General features: G+C 45.8%; 1 protein-coding gene across 1 annotated transcript in view; it reads left to right on the top strand.

Moving 5' to 3' along the window:
• The window catches only part of EIF2D (eukaryotic translation initiation factor 2D), a 39780-nt gene extending 36804 nt beyond the window's left edge, over nucleotides 1-2976 (top strand). The window contains exons 14-15 of the mRNA XM_061574055.1: nucleotides 143-317; nucleotides 2570-2976. Coding sequence (XP_061430039.1) covers nucleotides 143-317; nucleotides 2570-2640 — 246 coding nt within the window. The 3' untranslated portion in view covers nucleotides 2641-2976. The remainder of the gene's footprint in view (nucleotides 1-142; nucleotides 318-2569) is intronic.
• The last annotated feature ends 11545 nt before the right edge of the window (nucleotides 2977-14521 follow it).

The following is a 14521-nucleotide window of genomic DNA, read 5'->3' as shown; positions in this document are numbered from 1 at the left end:
CCTCAAAGGAATTTTCCACCACTGACTCAGGGCTGTGAATGGCAGGAAAGCACTTTGACTTGACCTTGATCACGGTAAAACGTGAAATACGTTCGCACGGAGCCCGTCGCGTGTGCTCTCTGCGCGTGTGCCGCTGGAGCAGGTGACGACCATCAAGAACTTGGAGGCATTTGGGCTGGACCCACAGGTCTTGGCTCACACGCTGCAGATTCGCGTCCAGGCGAGCGTGACCCTCACCCCGCTGCCCGGCTCCAAGGACAAGGTGATCGTGCAGGTGCAGGGCAACCAGGTCTCCCACCTCGCCCGTCTGCTCGTAGGTCAGTGCTGGCCTCGCTTGCCTATCGCGCAGATACCCATAACAAAGATTCCGCCCCGTGTAGCCTGTGAGTTTTCCAGGCTCCTCCCCCCCCCCTCTTACCCTATATAGTCGCGTTTCTCTATGAGCTCTCTTCATTTACTGCGGTGAATTTGGCTGTAACGGTTCCACCTGAAGACGGAAGCTTGTGTTGCCTCCGAAACGTCGTGATTTAATTGAGTTGTTTTTTCATTTATTAATTTTTTTACCTACGTGACTTTACCGAAAAAACCAAAGAGTATGAATCCTTGCAGTCACGAAAACTTCAAATCTAGAATTAGTTTTCCAGAGCTTTGGAGGACAGATGAACCGCCTCCACGTGTTTAAAATTGTTTGCTAAAAAAAATTGTTTTAATCAATGGCAGTACTGTCCCGGATTCTAAGACACGCTTGGAAGTAAAACGCACCCTAAACTTGAGGCCGAGTGTCGGTTCATGTATCACTAATCTGGTCACACACAGACGAAGATCCCCCCCCCCCCGTATAGCCTCAATGGAATTTTGGGGCAAGTGCTGTTAGCGAGCGGCACCTATGAAGGCCAGCACAGCACACGAGGGGTTGGATGGCCACCATCACCCCACCCAGTTGCCTTTGTCTTCCCAATGCTGATGTTTACACACCGCAACCAGGTACTCATTTAAGGCTGAGTTGACCTCAGCGAGGCCCGACACCGATTCAGATATTGGTCACTGATGTCAGCCGTGGCTGGGGATCGGACTCGGTTTGCCAGGCTAAGAGCACAGCGCACTAACCACTGCGCCACCATATTAATCCGCAGATGAGTCCTCTGAAAGTGGTGTTATCCGCGTATTTTTGCAGATAAAAGGAGTCGCATATGAGCGGCAGAAGATGTATTATATCCGTACGTAGGGTTGCCACTTTTACTATTTTCCCAGGATCGTCCTGTTGAGGTAGCTTGTCTCGGTAAATCTGTAAGCCTTCCCGGGACAATAAAACTCTGCATCTGCCAGGTGCGTAGTAAACACATTCCTGCGGAGGGAGCTGGTAGGAACGTTGGGTCAACGGCGGCGTGGTGTATTCCGCAAATATGCCCGACTGTGAGGGCGGGCACAAGCTGGCGTGAGTAGGTTAAACGTTGAGTTTTATAAGGGCACCACGGGGTGACCAGCCCCTCCCCACCCAGCCTCACCCTCACCCTCCCCACCCTCCCCACCCTGCCCCTCCCCACCCTCCCCTCCCCACCCAGCCCCACCCTCCCCACCCAGCCCTTCCCCACCCTCCCCTCCCCTCCCTCCCCACCCAGCCCCTGCCCACCCTCCCCACCCAGCCCCTCCCCACTCTCCCCTCCCCACCCAGCCCCTCCCTCCCCACCCAGCCCCTCCCTGCACGACAGACACAATAATCCCCTGTGGGCTGGTGTAACCAGGAGGTTCCTACCAGTATTATAATAATCGTGCACCACTCAAGACAGGGCGTTTACATTTAGCTCTCCCCTGTTCCGGTATTGTGAGATATTTCTCTTTCAGTGATGTGTCCTGGTTTATTTTTTTACCTACCTCAGAGGTGGCAACCCTATTCACGTTGTTCAGACAATACTTGCTCGTCTTCGAACTGGTATACTGACACATATACAGTGGTACCCCGGAGATCGAACTTAATTCGTTCCAGAAGGCCATTAGAACACCGATTTGTTCGAACACCGAATTAATTTTCCCCATAACAATTAATGTAAATGACATTAATTGGTTCCAGACACAAGAAATCTCTCATTATAAAGCATTTTTACACGAAGTTTTACAGTAATTACATGCATAACATCATGCGAAAAAACAAGAAACACAATAAATAAATGGAATAAATGAATACATATATGGGTTAAATTAAATAAATGAACATTGAACTTAACTTTACCTGTAGTAAGGAGAGTTGTTGGCTTGAGTGGAAGGTGGTGAGGAGGAGGAGGAGGTGGTGGTGTTATTGTTTGGAAGGGGAGTAACCTTTGTCTGGGCAAGCGTCATGCACGCTGGCCATACGCGTCTCAGCCGTACAGGTTATTTCAAGTCGCGATTGCCCGTTCGACCTCCGAATTTCGTTTGGTTTCCGGGGCAAAAAATGTTCGAACACCGATTTGTCCGAGTTCTGGTGCGTTCGATCTCCGAGGTGCTACTGTATGCAGTTTGTGACAAAATTGTCGCATTTTTTTCTGCGAAGTGATCTGCAAAGTGAATTCCACGTGTCATGCGTTTGTTTCAGATGAATTCGGCATCCCTCGACGGTTCATCTGTGGTCTGGAAAAGGCTCCAAAAACAGGAAAGAAGAAATGAATGAACGAATGGATAAACGACTGCATGACAGACAAATAAAATAAATTGGCAAATGGATGAAACTTGTTGGCTTCTCAGTGGTTCATTAGCAAGTTACAAAAACAAAGAGTGAAATCAGTAAAATTAGCCAAATGACCAAGCATTGATGACTGCAGTGTATGGGATCATGTGCATCCATTGCATGCAAACATATGGACATCAAAACATCGATTTTTACACACGTGTATCGTGATCTTGGAAAAGCGATATTTATTGACGAATTGATACGTTGTGCCGAACCTCCGCGCGACCTCAGTGTGTGAAGATAAAACTATTAAAGTGTTCGCCGTTGATCGACGTCTGCATCTCGCGTCTCTATCCGAAGTCGACTCATGAGTACACTCCAGGCGCAGGACCACGATCTGCTACGCGCATCTAACGCGCACAATTCTGACTCACTGATGTGAGTTCTAAACAGTCTGTGTAGCTCAGCGCTCTTCATCGCAAGGCCCCGCGGTCCACACTGGTGGCCCCTGGTGGCCTGCATTGCGGCCGCTGACGTACGGCCCCCCGACAACGCACAAATATGAAAACACCCCCCATCATCGTGCTGCTGTCAAACCCCCAATGAATTTCGATTTAAAGCTTTCGTGACTGCAGGGATTCATCTTGTTGGTTCTTTCGGTAAAGTCACGTAGAAGGGAAGTGACTTTACCGAAAGAACCAAGAAGATTAACCCCCAATGGTTTCAAACGTGTAGCAGCCATCACAAGCTGACGATATATTGTCGGTTAAAGTCCCACCACCCCCTCCCCCCCCCTCTGAAAATTAGTGAGGACCACTGATGTAGCTGAATCTTGATTGCTTTAACGAAAGTCTAAATACATGTATATTTCAGCCCAAAAATGACAGCATGTATACTGATGGTTTCACACACAAGGGCACCTCTCTGAACATTTACACATTTCTTTAGTCGCATGCTAAACACTTACAATATGCAATTCCCATCATCAGTGAAACAGGTAATTCACCGCCTATAGAGCGTTATGCTACTACACGTGTATACACACACAGAAACGTTAACCTACACACTTGTTCACACAGGCGTTTTGTGTGTGCGCGTGTGCAATACAGCTCTGTGTACACACCACACACACGTGGCCTTGTCATGCACGGTTAGGAAACCCGCAAGACCGCACCAGGTGAGCTCTCTCAAGGCCGAATTGAAAGTGCTGGGGTCGTGGTTCAATGGCCGACAGACGGGAGGTTATGAAGATTATGGGAAGCTATAATAGGGTTTTTCCCCTTTTTTCTGGCAACAAAACTGAAACTTTTTTACAAGGATTCATGTTACTGCATTAACCACAATACTTGCAGTCAAAATGCAAACAAAAAACATACTATGATAATATATGCATTTTCTTGGTCACGTAGAAGGGAAATAATAAAATAATAAAAACCCAGCTTAAATATACGCTCCAAGCTTGGTGGTGTTTCATTCTTCACCTGAGGACGGCTGCTTGCGTTGTGGCCGAAACGTCGTGAGAATTATTTTATTATGTTTTATTTTTATTATTTCCCTTCTACGTGACTTTACCGAAATAACCAAGAAGATGAATCCCTGCAGTCACGAAAGCTTTAAATCGAAATATATGCATTGTCCTTGAAACTGATTGGTCCACACCAAGGGACAATGCATATATGATCATAGTATGTTTTTTGCTTGTATTTTGACTGAAAATATTGTGGTTAATGCAGACATGAATCCTTGTAAAAAGGTTTCCGTTTTGCTGCCAGAAAAAAGGGGAAAAACCCCTATTATTATATTTTGATACTGGCAAAGGAGGTCTAATGATGGTATGGGAAGCTCCCCAGATCACTGTATCTGCATACCCGATTAGATTGTGGGCTCTGGTGTCTCTGGGATGGGTGCAGGTCAAGGTGATACATTCTAGATTTGAAGATTTCGTGACTGCAAGGATTCATACTCTTGGGTTTTTCGGTAAAGTCACGTAGGTAAAAAATAAAATTAATAAAAATAAAAAAATAAATCACGACTTTTCGGAGGCAACACAAGTCTCCGTCATCAGGTGGGACCGTCACAGCTAGATTTACTGCATCAAGTGAGGCAAAATTGCAAGAGACAAGCCCTTAAATACAGTTAAGGGGGGAAGGGGCTTATCTGAATGTGGGAACCAGGGAATGGAACGTGGGGGTGGTGGGCGAAGCTACAAGAGAAATTGGCGAACGTCCACCTGTACAAGAGAACAATCGGTGTACCTCGACCTAAACAGGTGTTGGCTGAGAATCCAAATGCAAAAAAAGCAGTAATGTTAAACGCTGGGGATGTCAACACTCGGTACAGTAGAAAAGTACCTGTCAAATAAGATGGTACAAATATGTGTAGTTAAATCTTTTTTGCATGGTTAATAACATCTTTCCAATGATTACTCAGTTTGTACCCATCATCACGGTTGAAGTTATGTCTGTGTTTGTATATCTGGATGGCTTCGTGTACAAACCTTTGATGGTAGCCAGAAGGTTTGCAGAGTACCTTGGTGTCAGAAATACATCACGAAACGTGATTTATTATTTTATTTCTATTATTACTTCTATTAATTTTAATTTTTTCCTACGTGACTTTACCGAAAAAACCTGAGAGTAAAGTGATGCATGCCGGAGATGTATAGAACAGTCGGCTGCCATGCACAGCCACTGAGATGGGAGAATTGCATAAAGTACGTGCGGTGGATAGCGGCATGGAGTTAAATGAACGAACACTACCAGGTCCACAGCTCTCAGCATATAATGCCAGGAGACCCGACAGCCTGGAGACACTAACCTGGGGTGCACGCTGAACCACCTAAAATACGAGATACCATTTCGATTTAAAGCTTTCGTGACTGCAGGGATTCATCTTCTTGGTTCTTTCTTATTATTGTATTACTTCCCTTCTACGTGACTTTACCGAAAGAACCAAGAAGATGAATCCCTGCAGTCACGAAAGCTTTAAATCGAAATTTAACCGCCACTACGGGGTGGGATTCCATAAAACTTTAAGAGCCTTCAACAAGCTCCGTGATAAGAAGGCTCAGCTAATCGAGTCTCTCACCTTTCTGAAGAGATGCCGCGACTCTAAGGTAATCTTCCATTGACATATTTCGTTGCTTCCTCTTAGTATCTTTCATTCAGACGCTGTCTCCCCGACAGACCTGGTCTTCACCTGAGGACGGCTGCTTGCGTTGTGGCTGAAACGTCGTGAGAATTATTTTATTGTTTTATTTTAATTATTCTATTACTTCCCTTCGACGTGACTTTACGAGATACCATTTCGGGGAGTACGAGACATCGGCCAGATTTATTTGGAAGGTAAATCATCGAAAACACAAATTAAGCACGGCGCACGCGAGCACAGCTACTTTGCTTCATCAAACCCTGTGTATTATTAACATTTTACATTGTTTTACGATTGAGAGCTAAAGGGTTAATGACCACTGTGTTAATGGCTCCCACGTGGTGCAGTGACTGCACCGTGCGAGCTTGGATGTGTAACTCAATAACGACGTCACACAGAACAACACGTCATTGCGGTTGTGACGCGTTGTGATCACGTGTGTTAACGGTGCGTTGAAAGGACATTATTGTAATACAGAGCACTGAATTAAAATTATAATTTTACTGCGTTAAAAGATTGAGATTGGGATTCGAACCCAGGTCAACCATTTCACAGGCAGCCATGCCATCCACGACACCACGAAGGATTGGTGGAGAGAGCAAATGGTCTGCTTGTTAAGTTATTGTTATCATTTCGTTGTATTATCAACATTGATATATACTTGTGCGTCATGTATCCCTGAGCTTTTGATCTACATGCGTTATTGAACTGAATAATAAAGAGGTGGATTTCTGAACAACACTGCGGATTTGAGCCGAGAGCCCTGCAAGGTAAGGTAAAAGGTAAAAACAACGAGCTCTATATAAGAACGGGAGACAGCAGAGCCTCACCATTCTGGCGAATTGCCCGATGATGCTGGTTGCAATTACCAGCGAAACGTCGTACTCAAATTGTAAATGTTGTGGCTTCAACACACCGGTGGGCTAAAGCAGTGAACTATTTGTCTTTGTCAACGTGACACATTTTTACTGATTGGCCGTGTCGGGTGGTGGAGGGTTACGACACATTTATAAATTACGCGATCTAAACCCAAAAACGTTGATTATGACTACCTTTACCCTACCTTTTACCCTTACCCCATAAAAACTACCCGATTACATGGTAATTACTGGGGCACTACACATGAGGGTTTATAACAGGTCAATGCTAGGTAGAGCGCTTTATTCATATAGAATACTCTCGATTATTCAATTTTTAAATTGAGGCCACGGACTGCGCCACGGAGCTATTAACGAGCGGTAAACGATGTATTTACCGGGTAATTCTTCCACGCTACCTTTGCCCTACCCTTTACCTTATCCCTTGGCATGTCGACACCTTTACACTTTACTTTTAACCGGTAATAAGTATAACCCGTAAAAACAAAGTTTTCACTATAAATCCTTTATATGCGTGGCAGCGAACTTAACATAAAGGATTTTAAAATATATTCGCCTGTGGAGGACGCGGGGATCGATCCCGCGACCTTTGGCATGGGAAGCGAGGGCGCTACCAACTGCGCTACTCCACCACGGCCTGTGGAGGGGTCACGCTCTGGGCTCTTACACTGTGACGTTCAGCCAAAGCGATGAATGAGTTTTATTTGAATATATGTAAAATAATTTTTTTTTGCCTAAAAATTGTCAAATTTTGGGAATTTTTTTTCACGAACAATAATTGTCTGGCACAACGAGTCTGTGTGGAAAATGTCAACTCGATTGGATCACGGGAAGTGGGTTAAAAAACGACCGAAAGATTTGCACGGTCGTAAGCAAGCACGCAAGCAAGCACGCATGCGAACTTAATATAAAAGATTTAAAAATGGTAAATTAGCTTACCTTGCCGAGGCCTAGTCGCTGTTTTGTATTTCGTGTAACTTTACAAGAACGTAACCCCCGCGATACTCAAGGCTCTCGTGTACAGTATTGACAAATTATAGACTTAAAGTTCGATTTAAAGCTTTCGTGACTGCCGGGATTCATATTCTTGGTTCTTTCGGTAAAGTCACGTAGAAGGGAAACAATAAAATAATAAAAATATTTTTTTATTAAATAATAATAATAAATATTTTATTAAATAAGAAAAATTATAGACTCTTGCTGAACACCCCAAAAAAAACAGCAGATGCCACCGTTTTAAGTTGTAATCGGTGATCGTCAGATCTTGGCCAACGCTGTCGTTGTGCAATAACTGGCATGGATCGTGGTGCCTTCTTCCTAAAGTCAACGGCTACATTCCTCGGATTGCTTGGTTATGTTGCTTGTGACAAGCAACAGTCGCCCGATTGTGGGCACGCAACCCCAAACTATGTACCACGTCTGTATTGTGGTCTATGCAAACATGACTCCTTGTAAAAAAAAGTGTCAGTTTTGTTGCCAGATAGAAGGGTAAAAAACCAATTATCATATTTTTTACTGGCAAATGAGGTTCCAATGGTATGTACCACGTCGTCAACCACTGCAGTTTGTACTTCTTCAACACGGGCGGAGGAGGAGGAGAAGGAACCACAAACCGACACGAACCTTCTATACCGAAGGAAGCCCCCTCATCTTGGCTATAAGACCTCTCATATTCTTAGGTTTTTTCGGTAAAGTCACGTAGGTAAAAAATTCAAATTAATAAAATAAAAATAAAATAAAAATCACGACGTTTCGGAGGCAACACAAGCCTCCGTCTTCAGGTGGAACCGTCACAGCACGATAGCTGTATCTCTCACTTGATACTGAAAAAACCTAAGAATATGAATCCTTGCAGTCACGAAAGCTTCAAATCTAGAATACAAGACCTCTCGACATTCGCGTTCACCTCCTGAAGTCCCCATTGCTGCCGCCAAGGCGAGAGAGTAAATATTATTTGAACCCATCTACGTGACTTTACCGAAAGACCCAAACAAATATGAATTCCTGCAGTCACGAAAGCTTTAAGTCGGGAATGTAAATGTCACTTGTGACATTGGCAACGAGACAAAGCCCGCACGCCAACGCAGTGATGATTCATATGCACCATTAGAACCTCAGTAAAAAATATGATAATTGGTTTTTTACCCTTTTATCTGGCAACAAACTGACACAAAGGCGCCTTTTGGCGTCATCTGGTCCAACACCATGTGAGATTAGGCTCTAAGAAAAGCTGTCTCGGGTGTGGACCAATCAACTTCAAGGACAGTGCACATTATCAGAGTTATGTTTTTTTGTTTGCATTATGACTGCAGGTATTGTGGTCTATGCAAACATGACTCCTTGTAAAAAAAAGGTGTCAGTTTTGTTGCCAGATAGAAGGGTAAAAAAACAATTATCATGATTCATATGGTCGGTAAGGAACGTCCACGCGCTAGAGTCGTCGTGAAATTTCTCGAGGGCCATACAACGGCAGGGCCTGGTCGTGACAAAGGCAGGGACGTGGTTAATGCACTTGGCGTGAGTGCTCGTCACGGTGTAGTCTTTAACGCGACCTCCTCCTCTTGCAGTAACAACAACAGCAGCACTGGCAGACTTTCACGGCTGAGCAAGCAGATGGGTGAACTTGATAAGCCAACGAACGCATGTGTACCCCTTTCAAAGGGTTCATGGTCATTCTTGATTTGAAGCTTTCGTGACTTGCAGGGATACATAACTTTTTGGTTCTTTCGGTAAAGTCACGTAGGTAGAGAAATAAAATTAATCACGACGTTTCGATCGCAACACAAGCGGTCGTCCTCGGGCAGAAGAAAATATAATCCAAATATAATCCAAAAATATCATCCAGCAGTGGAACTGAAATTAATAACAGTGGAACTGCTGGATGATATTATCCGGATCGTAAGATGTTCCGGGAAGAAGGGGCGCATCCCAAATCGGTGCCTGGGAGTCTGGAAGTCGATGCAAATCTGGTCACATACACGCGCGCACGCACGCGCACTTACCGACCGGATTATAAGATGCACCCCCAATGTTTATTACTTCTTTTTACTACAGGTTCAGGTGTATGTGTTTTTATAGCCTAGGTTCGTGGGCTCATAGTCCCGAGTATCTGCGTGCAGTGTCCATGGCACCATGGAACACCATCTGATAAGAGGGTTTTTCTTCATTTTAAACCAGACTACAGAAGTATTTCACAATGCCCTTCATATAATTTGCACTACAGTCTGTTCTCCTATAACACGGTCATTGCGTCCCTGAAGAACACCGCGTTACGTAAACATCGCGTTATAATAAATAACACTGGTCAACACACTTTTTCTGGCATAATGTATTCCAACAGTTTTAAGGTCATTTTGGGGTGCTGATTCCAAATCTGGCATCAGTTTTTGTCTATCACATCAGGTTTTTGAGATATCAAATATTGCATTTTCAATAAAAACTGCAGAAGAAAAATATTACATAAATGTGGATATCTACATACAATTATATTATAAACACACTATCCTAAAAATACAGCACCATATTTTAACACTAAAGCAGTCACTGACTCGCAACAACTTGCAATCATAAGTGACAGAGTTAATTTCGGGTAAAATCAATAAAAATGGGGTATGCCGATAGCATAAAAATGAGATGTGATAGAGCAAATCTGAGATCAGATTTGGAATCAGCACCCTGAAATTAGTCTAAAACAGCTGCAAAAGTCCAGGCCAGAAAAAAATGTTTTTTTTGTTGACCAGTGTAATATAACAGGGGTAAAGCACAGTCCGCGATAAGGCGTGAGATGCGTAACGCTGGGGCTGAACAAAGACCGAGGCGAGTGGGTGGCATCTCGAATCATCCAGCAGCATCCCAGTGCCGTGTGCGATGCTACGCCGAGGGAGCCGTACTACCGCTTACTCCTAACTTGCGCGACGCAGTTACGTTCTCTCGATCGCGTTATATCCAATTCGCATCCGCGTTATAAAAACACGTGTTCCCAAATTACATTCATGGTCGCGTTCTATCCAATTCGCGTTACAGCAGAACAGACTTGTAATGTGTAGACTTGTTCTTTTGTGTAACTCAGATTATACCGATGTAATATTGTTATTTGTGAAGCGCTCCGTGACGACTGAATTAAACAAAGTATGATCGATTACGCGAGTTCACCCAGGAAAGCGTGAGTCTCCTGCCAAGGTTTTGCAGTAGGCGGTGTGGGGGAGAGCGATGATTCAGAATCGAGTTTTTTTTGGGTTGGATCCCGTAAATATATAAACGTGTCATTAAACCCGCCACCACCACCCGACACAGCCAACTAGTAAGGGTTGTTACGTAAACAAAACATGCCAATTATCTACTTGGTTCTTTCGGTAAAGTTACGTAGAAGGAAAAGAATAAAATAATAAAAATATAACTAAAACATAATAAAATTATTCTCACGACGTTTCGGCCACAACGCAAGCAGCCGTCTTCAGGTGGAGAACAGGTCTGTCGAGAAGGCAGAGTCTGACCTGTTCTCCACCTGAAGACGGCTGCTTGCGTTGTGGCCGAAACGTCGTGAGATTTATTTTATTATTTTTAGTTTTATTATTTTATTATTTTCCTTCTACGTGACTTTACCGAAAGAACCAAGAAGATGAATCCCTGCAGTCACGAAAGCTTTAAATCGAAACATGCCAATTAGTTACTAGTTCAGCGCACCGGGATGTTGGAAAGTAAACCCACAACATTTACAATTCGAGTACGATGTTTTGCCGGTAATTGATGTTTGCTATGCACAGCACATTCCAATAAAGTAGTTTGCAGGTCATTTTTAAAAAAATATATAATCTGGACAATGCCGACGGTACAGGAAGGTCGATTCTTGCGGGTGACGTAACTGGAGTCCACCGTGACGCAGACGGGCGAGTGGTAATGTTTACTGCACGTGCAGTATTAATCAGGGCTGCCGCTTTGCTTCGAACCGTGAACCTTCGCAACAAGTGGCGACGTCACTCCGCCACGCCATCGCCCTGGATAACACAGGGAGGGGATTGCGGTGAGTTTTATAATCGGGATAATATTGTAATATGATAATTGGTTCTTTACCCTTCTATCTGGCAACAAAACTGACACCTTTTTGCAAGGAGTCATGTTTGCATAGACCGCAATACCTGCAGTCATAATACAAACAAAAGAACATAACTCTGATAATGTGCACTGTCCTTGAAGTTGATTGGTCCACACCAGAGACAGCTTTCCTTCGAGCCTAGTCTCATATGGGTTGGACCAGATGACGCCAAAAGACGCACTCAGAGTTATGTTCTTTTGTTTGTATTATGACTGCAGGTATTGCGGTCTATGCAAACATGACTCCTTGCAAAAAGGTGTCAGTTTTGTTGCCAGATAGAAGGGTAAAGAACCAATTATCATATTTTTACTGGCAAATGAGGTCCCCATAGAATATTGTAATAGTTTACCAAGAACCCCGATCACGGCAGAAGCAAAGTGGTGTGGTTGGTTGGTGTGTGTGTGTGTGTGCATCTCGAGTAAACGTCTCTTGAACGTTTCTTCTCGCGGTAAGTGTACGGGCAAGGAGCGTGGCAAGGATGCAACACGGAGTGGGTGGTGGTAAGATAGTGGCTTGCGTCTCCGAGGGAGAAAGTTTCTGAAATGGGGGGGAAGGTTTCGGCACGGTCAATGGTAGAAAGCCAGAATAATTGGCGTAGTTCCTACATCGCTTCCTCCTCCTCCTCCGCAGTTGTGGAATGTCTTCAATGCCCTCCTTTCATGCGAGACATTAAACAAAAAACCTTTTGAGCCCGTAAACAAACCGACATGCACACACATTCCGCTAATGCGAGTGCTCAACTGTGGCGCAATTTGTCTTCACGCGACGAGGAAAAGCACCGCTCAAGGATGAACCAGGGGAGGAGAACAACAGGAGGGTGGGTTGGTAAATAAAGATTTTGTTTATACTTAAAAAAAAAGGTAAACCCCCGCTAGAGGTTGACGTTGGCGTGCCGAACGTTTCGCTTCGGTGACAACACCGATGGGCAGTGGGACGCGATTTGGAGCAGATGGAGCATTGCACTCGCGTTAACTGTCCCAACAGGTTAGACAGTTGGGGTGTGTGTGGTGAGTGTGTGTGGTGAGTGTGTGTGGTGAGTGTGTGTGGTGAGTGTGTGTGGTGTGTGTGTGGTGAGTGTGTGTGGTGAGTGTGTGTGGTGAGTGTCGGGGTGTGTGTGGTGAGTGTGTGTGGTTAGTGTGTGTGGTTAGTGTTGGGGTGTGTGTGGTGAGTGTGTGTGGTTAGTGTGTGTGGTGAGTGTGTGTGGTTAGTGTGTGTGGTTAGTGTGTGTGGTTAGTGTTGGGGTGTGTGTGGTGAGTGTTGGGGTGTGTGTGTGGTGAGTGTTGGGGTGTGTGTGTGGTGAGTGTGTGTGGTGAGTGTTGGGTGTGTGGTGAGTGTTCGGTGTGTGTGTGTGGTGAGTGATGGAGAGTGTGTGGTGAGTGTTGGGGTGTGTGTGGTGAGTGTTGGGGTGTGTGTGGTTAGTGTTGGGGTGGGTGTGTGGTGAGTGTTGGGGTGTGTGTGGTGAGTGTTGGGGTGTGTGTGTGGTGAGTGTTGAGGGGTGTGTGGTGAGTGTTGGGGTGTGTGTGTGTGGTGAGTGTGGGGTGTGTGTGGTGAGTGTTGGGGTTTATGTGTGGTGTGTGTGGTGAGTGTTGGGGTGTGTGTGTGGTGAGTGTTGGGGTTGTGTGTGGTGAGTGTTGGGGTGTGTGTGGTGAGTGTTGGGGAGTGGGTGGTGAGTGTTGGGGTGGGTGTGTGGTGAGTGTTGGGGTGTGTGTGGTGAGTGTGTGTGGGTGAGTGTTGGGGTGAGTGTGTGGTGAGTGTTGGGGTCAGTATTGGGGTGTGTGTGTGGTGAGTGTTGGGGTAGGTGTGTGGTGAGTGTTGGGGTGTGTGTGGTAAGTTTTGGGGTGTGTGTGTGGTGAGTGTTGGAGTGTCGGTGTGGTGAGTGTTGGGGTGTGTGTTGGGGTGTGTGTGTGTGGTGAGTGTTGGGGTGGGTGTTGGGGTGTGTGTGTGGTGAGTGTTGGGGTGTGTGTGTGGTGAGTGTTGGGGTGTGTGTGTGGTGAGTATTGGGGTATGTGTGTGGCGAGTGTTGGGGTGTGTGTGGTGTCTGTGGTGAGTATTGGGGTGTGTGTGTGGTGAGTGTTGGAGTGTGTGTGGTGAGTGTTGGGGTGTGTGTGTGGTGAGTATTGGGGTGGGTGTTGGGGTGTGTGTGTGGTTAGTGTTGGGGTGAGTGTTGGGGTGTGTGGGTGGTGGGTCTTCGGGTGGGCGGTGTGGTGAGTTTTGGAGTGTGTGCGGTGAGTGTTGGGGTGTGTGTGTGGTGAGTGTTGGGGGGTGTGTGGTGAGTGTTGGGGTGTGTGTGTGGTGAGTGTTGGGGTGTGTGGTGAGTGTTGGGGTGTGTGTGTGGTGAGTGTTGGGGTGTGTGTGTGGTGAGTGTTGGGGTTGGTGTTGGGGTGTGTGTGTGGTTAGTGTTGGGGTGTGTGGGTGTTCGGGTGGGTGTGTGGTGAGTGTTGGAGTGTGTGTGTGTGGTGAGTGTTGGAGTGTGTGCGGTGAGTGTTGGGGGTGTGTGTGGTGAGTGTTGGGGGGTGTGTGGTGAGTGTTGGGGTGTGTGTGTGGTGAGTGTTGGGGGTGTGTGTGGTGTGTGTGTGGTGAGTGTGTTGAGTGTTGGGGTGGGTGTGTGGTGAGTGTTGGTGTGTGTGTGTGGTGAGTGTTGGGGTGTGTGTGTGGTGAGTGTTGGGGTGTGTGTGTGGTGAGTGTTGGGGTGTGTGTGTGGTGAGTGTTGGGGTGGGTGTTGGGGTGTGTGTGTGGTTAGTGTTGGGGTGTGTGGGT

This window comes from Lethenteron reissneri, chromosome 54, assembly GCF_015708825.2.
Source record: "Lethenteron reissneri isolate LAM-NWPU_2019-01 chromosome 54, ASM1570882v1, whole genome shotgun sequence".
NCBI classification, from domain to species: domain Eukaryota; kingdom Metazoa; phylum Chordata; class Hyperoartia; order Petromyzontiformes; family Petromyzontidae; genus Lethenteron; species Lethenteron reissneri.
This window is presented reverse-complemented; position numbering and strand designations above follow the sequence as displayed.